At 35.4% G+C, this 22769-nt stretch overlaps 3 protein-coding genes across 4 annotated transcripts in view; 1 reads left to right on the top strand and 2 right to left on the bottom strand.

The window, feature by feature from the left end:
• Positions 1–125: 125 nt before the first annotated feature.
• On the bottom strand, positions 126–4585 carry LOC135130407 (ATP-binding cassette sub-family C member 4-like). The gene is made up of 9 exons (XM_064057785.1): positions 4398–4585; positions 4113–4346; positions 3634–4064; positions 3430–3586; positions 2157–3383; positions 1765–2107; positions 1566–1716; positions 1284–1514; positions 126–1232 (listed from the first exon to the last, which is right to left on the bottom strand). The coding sequence occupies exons 1-9, from the start codon at positions 4472–4474 to the stop codon at positions 316–318; spliced, it is 3768 nt and encodes a 1255-aa protein (XP_063913855.1). The 5' UTR covers positions 4475–4585; the 3' UTR covers positions 126–315.
• A 526-nt stretch (positions 4586–5111) lies between these two features.
• The window catches only part of LOC135130408 (ATP-binding cassette sub-family C member 4-like), a 41956-nt gene continuing 24298 nt past the window's right edge, over positions 5112–22769 (bottom strand). For both annotated transcript variants that reach the window (XM_064057787.1, XM_064057786.1), the window contains 7 exons: positions 8362–8792; positions 8159–8315; positions 6923–8110; positions 6536–6872; positions 6339–6489; positions 6063–6293; positions 5112–6015 (listed from right to left, as the gene is read on the bottom strand). In XM_064057787.1, the coding sequence (XP_063913857.1) occupies positions 5132–6015; positions 6063–6293; positions 6339–6489; positions 6536–6872; positions 6923–8110; positions 8159–8315; positions 8362–8792 (3379 nt within the window). In that variant the 3' untranslated portion in view covers positions 5112–5131. The remainder of the gene's footprint in view (positions 6016–6062; positions 6294–6338; positions 6490–6535; positions 6873–6922; positions 8111–8158; positions 8316–8361; positions 8793–22769) is intronic.
• On the top strand, positions 17782–20141 carry LOC135130143 (uncharacterized). Its single transcript, XM_064057477.1, has 6 exons — positions 17782–17974; positions 18030–18095; positions 18151–18207; positions 18273–18329; positions 19834–19902; positions 19961–20141. Exons 1-6 carry the CDS (start codon positions 17782–17784, stop codon positions 20071–20073), a joined length of 555 nt encoding a protein of 184 aa, XP_063913547.1. The 3' UTR covers positions 20074–20141.

The raw sequence follows: 22769 nt of genomic DNA on the forward strand, positions 1-22769 counted from the left end.
CTTAAAATTGACTCTAATAACAGTTAAATTCAATTAGGTGTGCGCTTGGGGACAATATCTAGCTGCAAACTTGCTATTTTTATTAATTCGTTTATGTAAATTGTGAATAAAAATAGACGACAGTCATCATTTTACGTTTTTATTCAAAAACAATAACAACATAGGTACTATCAAAAATAACATAAAACAGTATTTTGATTTCTTAGTACAGTCACACGAGTTAATTGCACCCTAGACAGATACAACACAAAGTCATAGTAATATAGATACAAACAAACAATTTGTTACCTCGATTACCTTAAGTTTTTACAATGTTTAGGCAAAAGCGGGTGGCAACAACCCCGACTTCTTCACCATTTTGTAGAACAACCCTTCCTTGTTTTGCAACAAGCTAATCGGGTCGTCATACTCAACAATCTGTCCCTTATCCATCACAATCACTGTATCTGAATCTATAATAGAATGTAACTTATGAGCTATGGTGAAGACCGTACACGCAGCGAAATTCCTGTGGATGGTCTCGTGTATCAAAGCATCAGTCTCAGGGTCCATGTTGGCTGTAGCCTCGTCCAAAACGATAATCTTGTTGTTGCGTACAACAGCTCTGGCTAAACAAATCAGCTGTCGTTGTCCCACACTGAAATTGGACCCGTTTTCGGTAATCTCGTAATCCAGACTAGGTACTAGTTTTATCAAGTTCGCGGTTTCTACAGCTCTCCAAATTTGGTCGTCGGGGTACTGTCCTTCAGGGTCGATGTTATCACGAATCGTCCCCGTGAAGAGAACTGGGTCCTGAGGGATAATAGATATGTGCTTTCTCAAGAAGTCCAACGAAAGCGTTTTAGTGTCAACTCCATCAATCGTGATACTTCCTTTCACTTCATATAGCCGGAAAAGCGTGGAAAGAATTGACGATTTTCCGGCACCGGTTCTTCCAACAATCCCGATTTTTTCTTGAGGGTGTGCTGTAAAGTTGATGTTTTTCAGTACGTACTCGTCTGAGTTGTTGTAGGAGAGGTAGACGTTCGAATATTTGACTTCGCCTTTGGTGGGCCAGTTGTCTGTAGCTTGCCCTTGATTGTTCTCTTGTTCGACTCCTGTATATTCCAGGACTCGTTCAACGGAAGTCATCGAGTTTTCAATTTCAGCCCATTGACGTATAGCCCATTGGACGATCCCGGTCATTCTGAAAGCTTGAGTGATGGCGAGACCCACGCTTCCAGCCAGAGGTACTGTAAAACAATAATGACCATATTTTGAGACTTTGTCGTTGGTTAACGTACCATCATCAAATACGATGAATCTAAGAATCACGATTGCGATGAAGACCGTGTTCAAGGTGTCTAAACAATAGGCGAACGCTCGTAAGCTACACTGAGAAATATAAGACGCCGAAGTGTACAGATTTTGGTGCCTGTCGAACTCATCTCGTAAGATACTTTCGGCTTTGAAAGCTCTGATTGTTGTAAGACCTTCAAGGGTTGCGTTCAAGTGACCAACGACAGGACTGCGCGCTAAAACCCATCGTTAGAAAAAATTTAACCATGAAGGTCAGTCATACTTACTTGCAGCATCCAGTCGTTTCAGACTACGTCCTGTCGGAAGATAGTAGTTGCGAATGAACGCCAAAATTACGAAGAATATGGCTGTTGGAAGTAGGAACGACGTACTGACTGTGGTTATCAAAACGATCACGCCAAGAATGACAAAAAAGGCCTACAATTATGGTTAGTAACAAATGTTGCGGTAGTTCTGTGGTAGTACCTTGAAAACTTGGAATATGACGAAAGGTAGATGCTCATCAATGGCACTCAAATCTTTAGAAAACCGGTTCAAAATGTTACCGATGAAGTTGGTGTCGAAGAACTGCATTGTGGCGTTAACAATGTGGTCGATCATGTACTTGTGCAACTTGATGGACGCTCGTCTTGCTACGGCAAACAGCGACATGATGCTCCCTAGTTCGAAAGCCACAGTCAACACAATCATTCCAGTGTAAAGATGTTGTAAATAATCTCTCGAACTTTCAATCTTCAATTGTTGTTCTTCAGTCAGATTCGTAATATTGTTGAAACTGAAGTCGGACACTTTTTGCTCCAGGTTTACCCTAAAATAACAATTGTGTTAATTCTATTCTAACAAAGTCGATTACTCACCATCTACTAACTAATTTATCTGCATAACTGTGTACAAACTGCGACACTGCAAAAATTCCAACCAATAAAAGAAACACCAAGAAACCTCCCCCGAACTTCATATACTTGAAATAAACCCCAAAAGCCACTTCCCCTTTCTGTTTCACTTCTTGGTAAACTTTCCTTTCTTTGGTGGTTTCAGTAACTAGTTTGGTGTTTTCGTCATCATCGTCGTCTTCTTCATTCAAAGCATCGACCGGCTTTTTGGCTTCAGCGTCGTCGATTATGTCCTCGAGTATTTCTTTTTCAGAAATTTCAGACGATTTGACGCACGACGAAATGGAACCGTTGTGCATGATGACCACATTGTCTACATCTTTGACATGGTTGACGTTATGACTCACCAAAACCACCAGTTTGTTTCGGAGGAACTTGATTATGCACTCTTTGAAGATAAAGTCGCTGACGTGGGCATCCAAAGCTGATAGACAATCGTCTAGAAGGTAGATGTCGCTTTCTTTGTAGACGGCTCTAGCGAGATTAATTCTGGCTTGTTGGCCTTTGCTTAAGTTGATACCGCGGTCTTCCACGATGGTGCTGTCACCAGCTGATAGCAGCTCTAAATCGTACACTAAGGCACAAACCTTAAGTACCTCTTTGTATCTAAGTTCGTCGTACTGTTGCCCAAATAGAATATTCTGTTTGATCGACGACGGAAACAGCCACGGTTCCTGCGACGCGTACGAAATTCGTCCTTTGGTTACGACACCTCCGGTGGTTGGTTCGTAATCTTGGAGGATAGTTTTGAGGAGGAAACTCTTGCCGCAGCCGACAGGTCCGGTGATGAGGGTGAGACCGACATCCATTGTCAGACTAACGGAATGAAGAATTTCTTTTTCTTTGAACGTTACAGTGGCATCTTTTAGGGTTATTTTTGGTTTGAGGGTCGGGTTTGGCTCCACTGACTCTCCTTTTATTTCCAAAGCTTTCAAAACGTTGCCGATTCGTTTCATGGCGGCTGTCAATTCAGCACTTTGGGTTATACCAAGAGGGAAGAGGATGCTCATTGTGTGAGTGACGATTTGGAGACAACTTTCGACGAAGTAGACGATTTCGGCGGTTATGTGGTTGCCAATCCAGGTGTAGGTCATAATGAGGAGGTAGAAGGCCATTTTGCCGCTCAGGTTGCCGATTTGGAGGACGATGAATTTGAGAGCGAAGATGGTGTGCATGGTTTTGATTTCCTTTCTAAAAATGGAACTCAAATAAATTGGATTGGTTAGTCAAAAAGTACCTTCTAGCTTCAGCAATTTTCTTGTTGAAGAACTTCTCCCAAGTGTAGATTTTGATGATTTTGACTGCAGACAACGTCTCCTGGGTAAGTTGTAACCTATCGTCTGTTTTTTTGCACATTTTCATGCGAAGCCCAGCTGCCATTTTCCCCATGAAGGCTACAATACAACATTATAGTAACCTATATTGTCACAAAATAACTTACCTTGCAGAGGTAACATAAGAATGAAGAAACCCATTCCAGCGAACGCAGAAACCCCGATTTTGTTATAAATGATATAGAAAATAACCGCCGATTTGACAACCCCGATCCAGATGTCGTTAGCAAAGTGGATAAAACTCTCGAAGGAGTGGACATCTTTGGTGATCAAAGTGACGATTTTCCCGATGGAAATGTCACTGAGTCGAGTGGGGCTCAACTTTAGTGCTTTTCTGTAAATAAAAGAACAGAAGGCTGTACGAATTCGGATACCCAGTCCTGTTACAGCTAGGTGGTAATTATGGACGTAGATGCAGTTGATTAGGTTCACCCCGATTAGGAGACCTGCGTAAAAATAGGCGTCTTTTTTGGTCAGGTGGGTCTGCTTGTGGTCGAAGTACGAAATCAACTTTGACAAGGCTTGAGGTTGCAAAATTCTAAAATTTGAAAGTTAGACTAAAATTAAGAATGACGACGATCTTTACATCATTGTTGTTTTGATAATGAGCTGAATCAGACCCAAGAGAAAGTACTCCCACCCGTAGCAAGACCACAGTACTCGAAAAATCGAAATGCCTTTGCCTCGCTTTTTCTCTTTTTCCCATTCTGCTTCCAGTTGGTCTCCAAGTTCCTTCGATCTATAATCAGACAAGACTTCGTACAAATCGTCTTCTTCCAAGTCCTGTTTGTGGCCTTTTCGGAACAACGTCACCGTGTAGCTGGAAACAATACATTAATGTCTTCAAGAGATCGAAGTTTGGCGAACTTACAAAAATGAAAGCTTTGATAGAACATTGGCTTTTTCTTTGGGGTGAAGCTTGCGTTCTATTTTTCCGATGTGATCCATCCTGAGTGGATCCTTCCTCTTGGGTCACCACTCACAAAGTGATGATTTAAAAACGAGAAATTTGATATCTAATCAAAGTAAATAATGAAATTTCAAATAATAGCTCAAACACTGGACGGTAATAAATTAATTCTAGTACCAACATTCCACTAAGTGCTGCGTCAGTGAAATCCGCACAAGCCCACATTAATGCAGATTTAAATTTGGCGTGCGAACAATTGGGTCTATAAAAATCGGATTAGTGTGAAAGTCTTGAGTCAATATTTATCCATGTGTCGGAATTTTATGACCGTAAAATCTGGGTACTCGTAAGCATTAGTTTTGTTTCCTTCCATGTCAATAAGAAAGTACACATCAATAAAGGTAAACAAATTACAATAGCTGAATGGTGGTAGTTTATCTTATCTTGGTAAAGAGTGACTGTGTTTGTTGTTTACTAACAACTTTTTCTTAATTTTTAATTATTTTATCAGATTATCATAATGATTATTAAAAATGTTTGAGGTACTAACAAGTAAGAAATGGCCGAGATAAAAAGCCACAAAGCAAACATCACGAGACGAAAACATCTCCATTTTAGTGTTAAACCTCGATAACAGGATGTACCTACTGTCATAACACGAATAAAAAACCCAAGTACTCTTATTCTTTATTTAACTACGTTTGTTTGATCATCTCAAAAAACAAGCTATTTTTATTTTCTAACAACTTCTTCGGTTCATCCTGTTCCACGATCCTTCCATCGTCGACCACCATCACAACATCAGAAGCCAAAACTGACGCTAACCTATGAGCTATAGTTATCACAGTACACAAGGCAAAATTTTCGTCGATCACGTTTCGTATCAAAGAGTCCGTTTCGTTGTCCAAATTAGCAGTGGCTTCGTCTAAAACCACGATCTTGTTGCGCCGGATTATGGCTCTACCTAGACAAATCAGCTGCTTCTGGCCGGCACTGAAAGTCGCATTGACATCAATTTTGTCGCTTAAGTTAGTCACAACGTCTTCTAGTTTGACAATTTTGATAATTTTCCAAATATCGTCGTCTTTGTGTTGGTTCAACGGATCGATATTGTCGCGGATGGTTCCAGATATTAGAACCGGGTCCTGTGGGATGATAGCGATGTTGGAGCGCAAGAAATGAAGAGCGAGGTCTTGAGTATCAACCCCGTCGATTGTGACGTTGCCTTCGATATCATACAGTCGGAACAGAGTTGATATAATCGACGACTTTCCAGCTCCAGTTCTTCCAACGACGCCGATTTTTTGTTGTGGTTTGATAGTGAAAGTGATGTCGTTGAGGACTTTGCGGTCGTTGTATTTTAAGGCGACTTTGTCGTAAGTGATGTTGCCATCGTGCGGCCAGTCTTTGACAGTTTTACCGTCTTGCTTCTCTTGTTCGACTTCTGTGTATTGTAAAACGCGTTCGACTGAAGTCATCTGGTTTTCAAAATCTGCCCATCTTCGGATACCGTATTGGAGAAGACCGGTTAAATGGAAGGCTTGGGTTATAGCAAGACCCACATTACCCACCGTGGTGTCTAAAACGCAACTTAAAAAAAAATGATAGTTATCAATGTCGACTTACCATCTTCGAATATCAAAAATCTTAGGATGACGATTATGATGAATAGAGAGCACATCATGTCTAAAACGAACGCCAAAGCTCGCATGCTGTTATGGAGGGTGTAATTCACAGAAGTGTAGAGATCTTGGTGTCTGTCAAACTCGTCTTTGATGATTTGTTGGGCTTTGAAAGCTCTGATTGTGGTCAGACCTTCCAAGCTTGCATTCAAGTGACCAATCAGCGGGCTACGAGCTAAGTTTAACTGAGTAAAGTCAACCATCTTTCCTACGTACTTACTTGACGCTTCTAGTCTTTGTAGACTTCGACCGGTTCTGAGGTAGACGAATCTGGCCAAATACGCAATGACGAAGAAAATTGACGCCGGAATGAGAAAAATGGCGTTGACGGTCGCCACGAGAAAAATAATCCCGAACATAATAAATAATAACTACGGAAAACAGTGTTAGGGGGGATAGTGATAGTCAATTAATTACCTCGAAACATTCGTTCATCACAAAGGGTAAATGTTCGTCTATAGTACACAAGTCTTTAGAAAATCGATTAAGTACATTTCCGATAAAATGAGAATCGAAGAAAGTCATTTTAGCATTGATTATCTTTTGTATCATGACTTTGTGAAGATTGATAGACGCTTTTCTGTTGAAAGAGAAAAAGGTTAGCGATTTCATTAGAGAGAGCGCCGTCGATGACACTATAATGATAGTGTACAGGTTTAAGATACTCGTTCTTTGACTCTCGGTTTCAATGAATATAGACGTGTTCGTCATATTCATCATTTGAAAATTTGATAAGTTCTGCTCGAGGGTTACCCTGGAAGCAAACAATAAGTACGGAATTTTTGAGTTTGTGGGCTACGTCACCAGTTGCTCACCAGTTTATCGCTATAGCTCACTATAGATTGGACAACCACGAACATGACCATAATGAAACCAAAGAGGAAATAGCCGCCACCAAACGATATATATTTTCTATAGGTGGCAATATCAACTTTCCCCTTTTTCTTGTCTTCTTTATAAATCGGTTTCGCTTCTGACTCTTTTTCAATTTTCTCTACGATTTCGTCGTTGCATTTCGTCAAAGCTAACTCTTTGTTGTTTACCAACTCGAAAGCGACTTTTTTCGTGTTTTCGTTCAATTTGATACTACCGTCATTGATATTGATAATCCAATCGGACGACGGCACATAATCGTCGCTATTACTGACAAAAACACACATTTTGCCTTTGAGAAAATCCAGAATGCACTCTTTGAAAATGTAGTCGCTGACGTGTCCATCGAGAGCCGCCAGACAATCATCTAGCAGATAAATATCAGCTTCCTTGTATACCGCTCTGGCTAGATTAACTCGAGCTTGTTGACCTTTACTCAAATTGACACCATTATCACCCACCAGACTATCGTCACAATCGCTGAACCCCTTCAAGTCTTGATTCAGAGCACAAATCTCCAAAACTTTTCTGTACCTCTCGTGGTTCATTTTTTCCCCAAACAATATATTTTGTTTGATGGTGGACGGAAACAACCACGGTTCTTGCGACGCGTACGACAACGTGCCATAAATGGTCAAATTACCGTCGAATTTGTGGTCTTCGAGGATGGTCTTGAGGAACGTGCTTTTCCCGGAACCTACGTGCCCGACGACAATGTTGAGCCCTTTCTTCAGTTCCATTGTGGTTTCTTTGATAATGTCAACCCCTCGCGTTGTGACTGACACTTTATTGAAAATAATAGCGGGGTCTTTGGTGGATATTTCAATGGGACTTCGCGACGTTGGTGCTTCTTCGGCGTTCAAAATACTCTTCATTCTGATAGAAGTGGCGGAGAATTCTGCTCCAAACGTGATACCAAGTGGAAGCATTATGCTCAGAAGGTGTCTGAGTTTGTGGAAGCAGCTTTTAATGAAGTAGACGACTTCAGCCGTGATGTAATTACCCATCCAGACATGGGTCATGATGAGGAGATAGAAAGCAATTTTTGCGGAAAGTCCCCCGATTACGATGATGATGATCTTCAAGAGGAATAGTTTGAAAATTGAGTTGACTTCTTTTCTGGAATCGTACGATAGAGTGACAATTGATACAGATGTGTTAATTTACTTGCGCGACTGCGAAATCCTGTCACAGAAGAAATTTTCCCAAGCGTACATTTTGATGGTTTTGATAGTCGACAGAATCTCTTGAGTTAGTTGGATTCTTTCGTCCGTTTGTTTGCTGGTTTTCAGACGAAACAACGTCGACATTCGTCCGATGACAACTAAAATTACAATTTGTAATTGTAGCAAAATTAAAATGAGTATTACTTTGTAGGGGTAGAATTATGAGGAAGAAGCCGACTCCTGCGAATGCCGCGACTCCGATTTTTCCATAGATGAGGTAGCAGATGAGGGCGGTCTGGATGAGGCCTATCCAGATGTCGTTACCAAACAGGATGATCATTTCGATTGCGAAGATGTCCTTGGTGATGAGGGTGACGATTTTTCCCATTGATATGTCGGTGAGGGATTTTTCGGTCATTTTTAGGGCCTTGCGGTAGATGAAGGAGCATATTGCTGTTCTGATTCTGATTCCGAATTCTGTTAGTGCGATGAGATAGTTTTGGGTGTAGATGAAGTTGACTAAGTTGAGGATTATGACGGTGGCGGCGTAGTAGTAGGCGTCTTCTTTGGTTACGGCGGTCTGGCCTGGGCTGAAGTAGGAGACGAGTTTTCCTAGAGCTTCTGGTACGGATAAACTGCAACAAAATTTCAAAAAAATTTTAAAAAACTACTTGGTGCTAAATTTTCACAAATCATTTTCGACATAGTCATTTGCTGACAGAAGTGAAGATTATGTGTTATTTGTACAATGAGAATTAAAAGTTAGGAAATAAGATTTTTAGTGCTTATCATTAATACCTTTGTACATACAAAATTTGGGATGTTTAAATAAGTACTACTAAATCACTACAATTGTGTTTACAGAACCGAAACTACGTCTCTGTTTAAATTGCAAGTAGCCAAGAGTTTGCTTGATGTTCGAGTTATTTAAATCCCACTCGGCGATTAATTTTATTGTAGTTGAAGTTTGCAATATTTGAAGAGATCATGTGATTGCAAAATTAGAGTGGCGACAAAATGGAAACGGATCTTAGAAGCTTTATTTCTCACTATTTATATTCTCTTGATCGTCTTGGTGGTACTACAGAAGAAAACAAGGATTACTTTTTAGATGTTAATAGAAATTTGAATTTGTTGAAAGTAGCAAAACATTTTTGAAAAAATTACAACGCTATGGTAAAGGCATTGTAAATTGACTAAATACTTTTAATTGTCTAAAAATTGTTAAACGATCCTTTGACAGAATTGCATTTTAGCCAAGTTTCTTCTACAAAGTCAGGTCAGGTCAGGTTAGGTCAGGTCGGGTCAGGTTAGGTCAGGTCAGGTCAGGTTAAAAAAGAATTTCATTTCTCTATAATTCAATTCAATATATTCTTTCAACATTTTTTAGTTCATGTTTTAGGCGTTTCATGACCTCTGGAGCAAGAAAAAAATTGGTCTCCCGTTTTCGTTTGTGCCTGTCGTCTGTCATCTGTGTCGATTTGTATTAGATAGAGAATCTTGTAAACTACTAGACTGATTGTTGTCAAATTTTCCGAAAAAACTGAATTTGTTCGACTGTATTTAAGGGCGAGAGAAGTTCTATTCAAATAACCTTAAATCATTTTTTTTATCAAAGTAGTACTGAGAGAACAAAAACACGATCAAAGACAAATCTTCAAAAATCCATGTCTGTCTCTGATCGTGTTTCTTATTGATCTCTAGTTGTATACAGGGTGAGTCACACTAAGGGCGCGGTTTTCGATATCTCCGATAGTTCCTTAATTATTATTGGAGACAGAAAATAAAGTTAAAGCCTACAGTCACACATTTCTTTGCTTAGCATACACTAACATTATTTTCAAGTATACAGAGTGTTCTGACATCTTATTTTTATATACTCTAATTGGCCTGGTTGTAGACTCTATAATCAGAGTAATAGTTAATTGTTGAAATTCTGATGCAACGTTGCCACATTATTCCAATGTACTTGAATTTTGTTAAGAAAAAATCACAGCAGGGTTATTTTTTTAATGTTTAAATTTTTGTTTACAATATTTTATGCAGATAAAAATTAATTTAAATTTTGTTATACGGAGTGTTTATAAAAAATCTAAAACATGATATATTTTTTAATAGAACACGAATTTTATTACTGAAACTTACTCTATTTTTGTTACGAAAATTCCAGAAACTGTCAACTTTACAAGTATTATATTTGAAAAAACTGAATGATCCAAAAACTGATTGAAAATTGTAATGTTTTTGATTTTTTTATTGAACACTGTATATTAATAATCAATTTAATACAACAACTTTGTTTATCCATTCGCAAAACATTTTAACACAGTTTTTAAAATATCCCTATTGCGATTTTTTAAACAACGTGGCAACGTCGCTTGGAAATTTCCAAAATAGACTACGGTTTTAAAGCGTAGGAAGAGGCCAATTGAATATGTAAAAATATATTGGGTGTTCTATTTAAAATAAAAAAAAAAACTAAGCCGTGCTAGTCCAAGAACCGTACAATTTTAGTTTGACGTTTTTTTATTTTCAATAATTATATCGATCAACCCTGTATACAGGGTGGGTCAATAAGCGTGCGGTTCTCGAAGTCTCATTATAAAAATATAGTCAAAAAATAAAGTTTTTTAGGACTTCAAAATTAATTCTTATCTATACAGAGTGTTCTCTTTGTAGGACGTAACACAAAACTTTTATAACACACAATTTTTGATTAGCCTTTTGCTATATCCACAGTTTATTTTTAAAATTATGAAGCGACGTTGCCAAGTTATTTCAATTTTCTTGAAATTTGTTAACAAAAAATCAAAATGGGGTTATTTTTTTTCAATGTGTTTAGTTTTACAATATTTAATGGGGAGATATATAGAGAAACGCGCATTTTTGTGGTGTCAATTAATTTAAATTTTATTATACAGGGTGTTTATAAACAGAGCTGTTCAAAGTACTCAAAAAAAGTACTTGAAGTACCAAGTACAAAGTACTACTTGAAATAGTGGTCAAGTAAAGTACCAAGTACTTACTTTCAGCAAGAGTATTTCAAGTATCAAGTACTTTTCAGATGTACTTGAAGTACAAGCCAAGTACATTACTTCAAGTACTTACGAGTACTTGAAGTACTGGAGGTATACTTCAAGTACTTACAAATACTTGAAGTACTGAAAATGCTTCAAGTACTTTCTAATTATTTGAAATACTGTAGAATTAGATAACTTTTCCCGTTTTTTTTTAAAAAGCTTAATATATTTTAGAACTGAATTTTTTAATATTCAGAATTTAACTTCATCAACTTAAATGCAGAATGGTAGCTCAGTTATTAATAATACTATGTTATTTATAAACAATATTCGTTTGAAATACTTTTACATCTTTCTGTTGAGCCAATGCCTTCTACAAAATTAACGTCTATTTCTAATTTAAAATAAAATACATGACGGCGTTGTCTATGTATGCTTACTATTAATTTATAACAAAAACATCGGCGCTGTATGGTATTTTCTCAGGCTTCTGTTGCCTTTTTTTAATAATTTGAATTTTGGTTCACCACCAAAACGTTCTGATTTTTTAATAAAGTTGTGTTAAAAATAATGAATTTTATGAACCGGTTCCGTGTTTAAGTTTGTGGGTAGTTTACAGCACCCTTAATCATTACCCATTGTGAAAGTGCACAGGGCCGGATTTGTGAAACTGAAATTTTCCAGAAAAAAATTTTAAGAGCAGTGCGATACATATACATATGCTCGTGACATAAAAATGTTTAAGTCACTATGTTGCATTTTCAAAAAAAACGTATGAATTTTTTAAATAAAAAATAAAATGCCTAAAACGAGAGTCCATTTTCAGCGAAAACTATAACTCTTGAAAAATATCAAGGTGATCAAAGTAATTAGTCGTTTTTTACTTTTGCGGTTACCAAAAATGCTGAGAATTTTCTTGGAATGAATGCCCCATATTCCTGAATATATCTGTCTACCACTTAGGTACGTATTTACTATTCTAAAAATTATTAAATTAACTTAACTACTACAGTGACTAAATAGTAAACAGTTAAACACTAATCACTACAATGTTTGTCTAACTAAGTATGTAACTTTACACTAACAAATCACAAATAATTAATAGGTTCGTAATGCTGTTCCGTCCATTTATACAAAATTTGGTTCCTCTAATGCCACAATACTTTCAAAATTTTCCTTTACATTTTCGATTGGCTTATTTTTTATTTTTACCTGAAAACCCAAAGAAGATGACATTAGTAACTGATAACCACAATGACTTCAGGGAATGCCTAACAACGGCTTTTGCGAAAATTCAGGTAAATATGTACTAAATTTATTATTGTTAAAATATTTCGTAGGGGTGTATTTATCTAGGCAATTATACTAACTAATCGCGAATTTCATTAACTTTGTATTTTTTTATAATGTGAATATGTATTTTGTTCCATTTACGGAAGCGGCCACTGACCCTTTTGGGTATCTTTACCTGATATTGTAAATACAAATGTAAGTTCAGTACTTCTGTAACCGTCCTGTATTTAAACATCGAAACCGAAGGCTGTCTATTATTTCGCACACAACAAAACAAAGGTCCTTCGAGCAATATCAAAGTACAATTCGGTACTCATCAAAATCATACAATCATAGTCGTATCAACTGGATTACAAAAAATATTGGTACTACGAGCCGAGTTTCACAAAACATATTTCATTTTGAACAATATTGGGTTTAGGTAATAAGCGATGCAATGTAATACGTAAAGTTGTTGTACGGTAATAAATAAAATCCGCACAAGAAAGATAAATGACACTAATTAGTGTGACTTTTAAAATCATTGTTTTTCTGCATTACGTCTTTTTAAATTGTTGGTGTTCAAATAATTCATACAATTTAACAGATTATTTGAAACTGTAATGTGAGAAAATATAAGTAGAAATAAGAAACTGAGTTTATATGGCTGAACCATGTATAAATAAAAAAAGAAAATTTGGTAAAAAACGAGTGTCTAACATGATAAAGAAAATTAAACTGCAAAATATTTAACATAAAATTCTGTTTAAATTCTACGAGGAAGACGCGAATATGAAAGTCTGTACCTGCCATCAGCTATTGCTATTATAATAATAAAAGGGATAATCCCCTGCCGAGTTCTCCGCCCTGACCAGTCTTCTTACTGACAAATACACGGCGGGGTTAAGAAACTAATGAAAGAATAAATATCTTTTTGAACGAGTACTAAATCATTTCTCAAATATTTTCAAATCCGACCTTGCACTTTAGCAGGTACGTCAACAAACCCGATTCCCTTTGGGGTACCGGGAAGGTACTGAAAAACTAACCGGAAAGTTAAGTTCCAGACCAAAATACAAAAGACAAACTTCATATATTCACAACTTTACATCGCTGAAAATTTTACACAGATCTCCGACCCTTCTGCTGTCGTCATTCACTCTCAAATGACATATTTATGACATTAATTTTCTTACCTACCATCTATCGGCATTATGCAAGTACCTATGAAATGTATGTCATATTGTGGATAAGATATTCACAATCACAGATCAAAATATAACCTCACAGGAAACAAACACGATTTTACTATAAAAATACATCTTATCAAATAATTGAATTAATAACTTCAAGGATTTAACAGACCCTATTTTGAGATGTAAAAACTTCGTAAAATAGAGGATAAAGTATTTGAAATTTCCACTTTCATACTTCAAGTAATTCAAGAGTATTTAAAATACTGAGTGAAGTACTTGGAGTAAAGTACTTGGCAAAATCAAGTACCAAACTCAAGTACATTTTAAAAATACTCCAAGTACCAAGTACCAAATACCTAAATATAAAAGTACTTCAAGTAAAGTACTTGAAGTACTTAAAGTACTTGAAGTATTACTTCAAGTACTTTTACTTGAAGTACTGAACAGCTCTGTTTATAAAGAATCTAAACCATCACTTTTTTTCAAATACAACACGTATTTCATAATTTCAAACTTACTCTATTTTTTGTCATGAAAATTCCATAACTGTCAACTTTGGATGTAAAAAATACTTAAAAAAATAAACGGAAAAGTAGAGTAAGAAGCAGTAATAAAATACAGATGTTCTATTTGAAAAAACTGAAATATCCATATTTGAAAATTGTAATATTTTTGATTTTTTGTTATTAAACGCTGTACATTAAGACCCAACTTTGTTTATCCTTTCACAAAACATTTTAAGACAGATTTTAAAAATAACCCTACTGCGATTTTTTTCGAACTTTTACATTGCTAGAAAATTTCAAAAAAATTAAACAACGTGGCAACGTCGCTTTGCTTTCAAAAATAGACTACGGTTTTAAAGCCTAGGAAGGGGCCACTTCAATATGTAAAAGTATATTGGGTGTTCTATTTGAAATAAAAAAAAAACTAGGTCGTTTAATATGCCTCAAAAAAGACCAATCGTCACCTTAGAACTGGTTTGCCGCATATCCAAATCGCGTCCGAGGGATTTTCGCCTCTACTGTTTGGGTCAGATTTGCCGCATGTCGCACTTGGGCGAAGCGAAACATAGTTTAGACTGAGTACTGTTTTGCCGCATGTCCAAGCCGAAAATCGATACTGTACCGTTACCCGCTTTTACGTACTTGCTTTCTGTTTTCATTTTCGGCGTTAGGTGTGGAAAGAAATCTTAATAAATTTTACTCGCAGTAGTAGTAATATAATATGGCAATTACTCAATGTGTGGAATAAATAAATAAATACATAAATAAATAAATGGATGAATGAATGAATAAATGAATAAACAAATAATTAAATATCACACTTTAAAATTTAGGTTACCTGAAATTTAAGAAAAACAACTGCCATTTGTATAATTTTTTTATTGTTACAAATTTTTTACTTCCAGTCATTATTTTTTTAAAGATATTTTTTTTATTTCAAATTATTATTAGATTCGCCATCTTACAATTTTAAATTGCAAAAAAATTGTTGCGTAATAAATAATTACATTTTTTGCTTAACAATAACATTTTGATTTAATTTTTTCTCAAAAACAATTGAACTCATTTTCTCTAAAGTTTTAGTTAATAATAATTTAATTTAATCCCTTACCAAAACAGTAAACTTATTATAATGCCAATGAATTATCGTAAGTAGCAAAATATGTATGATGTTTAATTTATACTTAATAAAGTTCACGTCATCAATGTTTCACATTACAAGTTTCATAGTTATAATATGAGAATACAATTTAGCCGTTTATTTATTTGTTGTAGTTTAGTAGTAGCTAGCAATAAAAATACGTGATAAATATCGAGGCCAGGCAAACATTATATTGTTGTCAGATTCCAGAAATCTGGTTGCTCGATGGTTTACGCGGGAAATAGTATCATAAATTGACCAAAAGTTTGTAAAGGAATCTAACGGAAATATTTATACAAACGTTTACAATTACCAATACAAACTACGGTTACTCGTTATATATAAACAAATAGATTTGGGTGGCAGTCATCAACATAATTGTCGCCGACACGCAAGAAATGAAAACGAATAATTTGTTTTCAAATATACAGCATTTATAAATTTAAACATTATCATTGCCAATTTTCTCTGGTTGCCCGTCAATAGTAATTAATAGTAATAGTGTAGTCAGTATCCACATAATGTAATATGTTTTTATCTAAGTGGTGTTTTATTAACTTGCATATTTTAGGTAATGTTAATAACAGTACATATTCGCCTGCAATATTAACAGGACTGCAGAGTGTCAAACGAGCCGCCTTTGCTCGGCCAATACAAAGAATACGGATATAATTTTATTATCTTTTGGGAATATAATTCTTTTCTGTAAAGCACGTTTAAAAATGGTAATTCGTATTTCGTTCACAATTCACCAGTTAACAATTGATTATTTGGATTCGGTCACAAATTCTGTGTTAATTTCAGGTAAAGTGAATAACAGCAACAAGTTTTATCGAATGTAGATTTTATATAAAATTATATCCAATTCGTTCACTATGCTGTGCGAATGTATCAATGGCATCACTTTCTTTGCTTTGCAAATTATACGCTCGCAAACACGTCTCTAGCCTGTAAAACTTTATTACCGTCTTGTAATTCCAGGATGCAATAAAAAGTAAGTAATTTGAATATAATAAATATCTCAAACCGAAAATATTATTGCTTAGAATAACCCGAACATACTAGTTGGCTCCGGCGGCTACTTTTGAATCTTAAGCAACAGGTAAATTGGCTCCCGCCAGATGCATGTACTAGTTGGCTCCCATCTCCTGCTGCCTGCATGACGGGTAACGCAGAACTGTGGTTGTTTTCACAAAACCTAATATCTAATGCCAACTGAAAAATTAAATTTCATTTAAAGTTATTATTTATAATTTTATTCGTTCATCATTGCAACGATAAGTATTTAAGAAAAACAACACGTATATGTTCGAACTATTACCCCTAATAATTTTAACAATTTATTTACTATTGCTTGGTAAATATATATTTTTTTATTTTTGTTAGTATTGTATTTTGCTGCAAAAGATAAGGTAAATATAAACCAAAACAAAATTGCTGAGCTTCTGTCTGTTTAATTTTGAAGTTTCAGTCGCTTCGTGAGTATGTTCACCACTTTGTTCTATTATTCGAAGCATTCGTCTTGATGTACGATTTACAGCCACGTTTTACACACTGCCAACGTATAACACTTTGAGCTAACACTTTATGAAAATTATATTTATAATTATTACCTAATTAACAGACCTGTTTTTGCTTTTTCACTAATCATTTCGTCCAAACAGTCCATTTTGTAACAATTATCTTAAGCGCTTGGGCACAAGAAAGTTTAAGAAAAAACTGATATTTTTCGGCCGGAAATTTTGTATTTGTGTTGAATGGGCATTTTCGACCAGTGCAGGTAGTAATAAAAGTATAGAAATATTTACTCTCACCGTAACGATTGTTATCCTCTTACTTCAAAGACCCCGCAAATCTGGGAAATACCAGAAAACCCCTTTGTAACTACCTTACCGCCACCACTTTCTAGACATAGAAATTTGATGACTATGGAATTATATGTTCCTGTAATTCAAACAACACATCTCTTCCGACAGCAGGAAATAACGTATCTGCAGATGATCCCCTCACCGTAGGAGGTACCATAAAATCTGCCTTCCTTGCACCATCGGAGCCAATTTACCTATACCCATTTTTCGGCAGAGGGTCAAATACCGTCCGCCGGAGCCAACTAGCATGTACCCCTAGTAGCAGACAGTCTTTTGTCGATGCAACTTGAAAAAAAAATCTCCTGTGAAATAGCAAACAAATTGTGTTGGTTCCGGCTTGTGTATTGTGCAGTGGATTTTATAGTGTTGTAATCTAAATTCAATCTTAAAAAAGGTATGTATAATTACATTCACTCTGTATATGTATGGAATTTTAAAATTATTTATTGTACATGGATGAAATTTACTTAAACAAATGACAATCATTATTATAAGCTGATTATTATTGAAGAAAAAAAAAATCCGTCAAAAGTTGTAAAATATTTTTCTCCGTTGCAACTTTATGCAAAATTACTATTTTTGTTTGCTTTTTTTTGCAATTATTGATATTTTTTAGCGAAGATGTCCCACAGTGTATGCCGAAATCTGTTTTCAACACCTGTCTCGAGTAACAACATGTTGGAGGACGATTCATCTCCGTTGCCTCAATTATCACCTCGCACCGAGGCAATTATTTATTCGGTGGATATTTACACTCCACCTAAAAGATATGAATCTATTGATGAAAGTAGTCAGAAAAGTGTTGTTACTGAAGGTAATATCCATTAATTTTAAAAATGTAAGATTTTATTCATATTTTTAATCTTTAGTATTCCGTTCAGATAGCACCAGTACTGACGAAAGTATTGAGAAAATAGGTACTTGTGCAATTCCAGGTAAAATCATATTTATTTCACGTACATTATATTTATGAAAATTTAATAATTTTAGAATTCGAGTTAGATTTGGTTATTCCAGAAACACCTTTAAAATCACCCCATTCTGAAGGTTAGTATGCCACATGAATTACTCAGAGACATTAATTTGTAACCTACTTTTGTTTTGTTCTGCAGAACTTTTACCAATGCCTGAATTGGGAACTCCTTCAGGGGATCTATACGACTCCGATGGTAATGTGTAATTTCACTCTTTTTCTAAATAACAGTTTAGTTTTAAATATACCTAACATAAAGCTAGCAGTTGAAATCAAATATAAACAATTTAGACATAGACATTGTGTTTCTAAATGCGATATTGAAAGTCATCCAGTACCAGGGAATCTCGTTGTTAAAAATAACAAATCGGACTATATATATTTTTTTATATTGTTTTAAGGTAAATTAATAAAACTGATGTCAACATCTAGATAACACCGAAACTAGTTTCATGTAAAAATTAATAGAATCATTAATTATATTAACCATTATTAAATATAAGACAAAAGTTAAAGACCGAAGTTCTGATTCCTTGTGAGCAGCATTCACTAAAATGATTTCCAACTATACACAGCGTTGTGTCATAACACTCATAACCACCTAACACAGAAATTAGCAATGCAAGGGTTTGGAAAAAAATCTGTGTTAAAATATTTTGTGGAGGGATATATACATCCGATTTGTTGTGATGTGGATTTTAATTGAATCTTAATGAATAGAGTACTATTTATAAAAAAAATCTAAAATATTATAATTTTCAGATATCGATTTTTCAGATTTTTCATTTATATTTTGCTTTATTTCTTTCGAGATATCGGTGTTTTTCTTAAAAAATAAGCAACCGCAAAATCTAGCAACTTTAAAAATAAAAAATAATTAACAAAAAAAGAGGGGGTAAGATGCAACAATAAAATAGAAGTTGTTTCGTGTGCAAAAACTAAAATATAGATATTTAAAAATTGCAATATTTTAGATCTTTTGTTAATATAGGCACAAAATACTGTAACAGAGATTTTAAAAACCCTAAACCCCTTATATTGTTGCTAAAACAATTCAAGAATAGTCTCATTAAAATTTCAAAAATAACCTATTCTTTTAAGGCCTAGGAAGAGACTGAGGATACTTTGTACAAATAGTGGATGTTCTACTAAAAAAAAAAAAAACAAAATTAGGAGTAATGTGAATATGCCTCAAAAACAGAAAACTCTGCATAGTTGAGAATAATTTTAGTGTACCTCAACCGAGCAAACTTAAACTATGGTTTTAAAGCATTCAAGTACCTCTATTCAGAGAACAATATAACTGTAATCTGCGACTTTTTTTATTTTCAATAATTCATGAAATGTCGAGAAGCAAACAAGCTCCTCCTGTGTATATTTAAAATTATTCGTGTCACGGTTATGATTTTTTTTATCAAAAGCCAACAAAGTTGGATGTTAAGACTGAGGTTTTGGTGTAATATTGTTTAGCATAATAGGTTTAAAAATCTTTAAAACTGCTGGTATTGACGGCTCACGATGTAACAGATTAGTTTGTTAAAACAATGTGCAATATTGATGATACTATTCAAAGGATATGGTAAAATTGTTTATCTAATTAAATTCTTTTAAAAGATGCATGCAGTATACTTTGAAATTACTTTTACGACATTTTTATTTAAAACGTATGTCCTACGTTAAAATATATTATCTGTTTGTAGGAGACATAATTAGTGCATCCGAAAACGAAGACGGAGGTCTCATTAAAAATAGTGCAGATCCTTCTAATGGTATAATAAGCACTATGAAACGTTTCTTACCTGTAGATTATAAAATTTTGATTTATAGATGTTCGGTCCAGGCAGGTAGACCGAAGGAGAAGGGGTGCAGCAGACTCCACCCTCTCACCCACCACCACCACTTGTAAATATGTACATTTAAATAGTAGTAGATTCGAATAAACCGTCAAGTGAAAAGGTCGTGTCTCATTGAAACTATATTTATAGTTTCAACAACATCATTTTGGTCATCCATTGTGACCACAACATCATTTTGGTCATCCATTGTGACCACTTCATCATTTTGGTCATCCATTGTGACCAACATTTGTGGTCACTCATTTGTGACCGCTGGTCCTTCGAGCAAATACAAAAACCTTCCGTTAGGTCACCCACTTATGACCTAACATTTGGTACTACGAACCGAATCGTCACAATTTCCGTCAGGTCACCCATTTATGACCTAACATTTGGTCCTTCGAGTCGGATACAAAAACCTTCCGTTAGGTCACTCACTTATGACCTAACATTTGGTACTACGAACCGAATCGTCACAATTTCCGTCAGGTCACCCATTTATGACCTAACATTTGGTCCTTCGAGCCGGATCGTCATCCAGTGTTACGTAATCAAAGTGTCGAAGTTAAGTGGCTCAGCATCAAATCAGACAGGGTGGTCTGAGCTTTATTCCGCGGACAACGAGATCCAGGACACACACGAGCGAGGGTACAAGGACGTAAAGGTAGGAATCTATATCTATCTACTTTGTACTGCATTTCCTCATACGCAATAAAAAACATGACGAACGAAACAAACGACGCGTTAAAAACATTAGTAACTAAACGGGGAATAATCAAGGGTTCGGTTACTAGAATTAAAACATTCGTGGATAAATTTAGAGCAGGCGATGATATCTATCAATTAAAAACTAGGCTACCGAATCTCCAAAATGCATTCATGGAATTTGATGCCATACAGCGGGATATCGAATTATTAAAGTGCGATACCGAGGAACAAACATGCGAGCGCGATGAATTCGAAAATCGGTATTATGATTTAGAAGCAAGGATCCTAAAGTTAATCGAGTCGCGTGTTACAGAACCTATTCCTTCAACGTCTAGTACTAATAACGACAATAATCAGGCGCGTTTAAATCCAGTTAGACTGCCGTCGTTAGAATTACCCATATTTTCCGGATCATATTTAGAGTGGACAGCATTTTCAGACATTTTCAAATTATTAATCCATGACAGTAGATTATATAGTGATGTTGAAAAGCTGCATTATTTGAAATCGTGCCTAAAGGGCGACGCACATAAAACAATCGAGGCCATTAAAGTATCAGAGGCTAATTACAAATCAGCATGGGACCTGTTAGAAAAAAGGTTCAACAATAAACGTTTGATTGTCCAAGAACATGTTTTGGCAATCATTAATTCTCCAAATTTAGTCAAAAATTCAGCCGTGGCCATGCGTAAATTATTGGACGACATATTGACAAATATTGCGGAATTAAAAAATGTAGGTATACAAGTTCAACAATGGGACGCGCTAATTGTACCACTTATCACATTAAAATTTGATTTTGTTACAAAGAGGGATTGGGAGTGTACATTGGATACCAATGTTCCAACATTAGAGGAATTAATTACATTTTTGACAAAGAAAACCACATTATTAGAATCGCTAACTGCTGGAGAATCTTAGTCTCATGGAAAACATTCAGTGCATTCAAATTTAAAGAATAATTTCAGATCGTCTAATCATTCTAATAAAGCACCTGTTACGTGTAATGCTGCCTTCATTAAGGAAGGACATCAAATTGAATGTTTTTTATGTAAACAAGAACATGCGTTATATCAGTGTCTCGAGTTTTTGAAATTACCAATAACAGATCGCTGGAATCAAGTCAAAAGGTATAAATTATGTACAAACTGTTTTAAGCGTAATCATCAAACTGATAAATGCAGAGGTAGGACTTGCAAATATTGTAATAAAAAACACAATTCTTTATTGCATACGGAAACTCAAAGTACCGATCCCGAACCCAATCAATCTGTCATTGTCTCACACGTAAAAAACGATGAATCTTCAATGGTTTTATTGACTACAGTGCAGGTTTTAATTCAAAATCAGTTTAATGAGTGGATCGTATGTAGGGCGCTATTAGACATGGGGTCGCAGTCCAACTTTATTACGGAACAATTATGTAATAAATTAGGATTGTCTTCCAAGCATCTCCATGGTGAAATAATAGGAATCAATGGCACGAGTGTACAATCACAAAAATTGGTGCAAATCAAGGTAAAATCAAGGTACAATAATTACAATTTTAACGTAAAATGTTTGGTCTTAAATCATATAACACAAAATTTACCGGCAATATCCATTGACAAAAACTCTTTAGAATTACCATCTGGGATCCAACTTGCGGATGACCACTTTCACAAAAGCGGTCCAATAGATATTTTATTGGGGGCTGAGCTGTTCTGGAAATCCATTAGAACAGGTCAGCTTAAAATAAGTAATAATTCGGTACACCTGCAAGAATCTGTATTTGGGTACCTTCTGGGCGGAAGTATTTTAAATAAGCATAAAAACATCACTAAACCAGTGTGCAATTTAACCCTAATTAGTTTAAGTAAGCAGGTAGAGACATGTTGGGGTATCGAACAATGGCCAACTACAGATACAGTTTGTGGAACTCCAGAGGAAATACTATGCGAGGAAAAATTTCTAAAGAGTCATAAACGAGACCCGGCTGGGCGGTTTCCGGTGTCTTTGCCATATAAGAATAATCCCACAATTTTGGGTAAATCCAAAGACAGGGCCATAAAACGATTTATGGCTGTAGAAAACAAATTCAAACGACATCCGTC

This window comes from Zophobas morio, unplaced genomic scaffold (genome assembly GCF_036711695.1).
Source record: "Zophobas morio isolate AGI-343-1 ecotype UQ-CSIRO unplaced genomic scaffold, CSIRO_AGI_Zmor_V1 ptg000017l, whole genome shotgun sequence".
Classification (NCBI taxonomy): Eukaryota; Metazoa; Arthropoda; class Insecta; order Coleoptera; family Tenebrionidae; genus Zophobas; species Zophobas morio.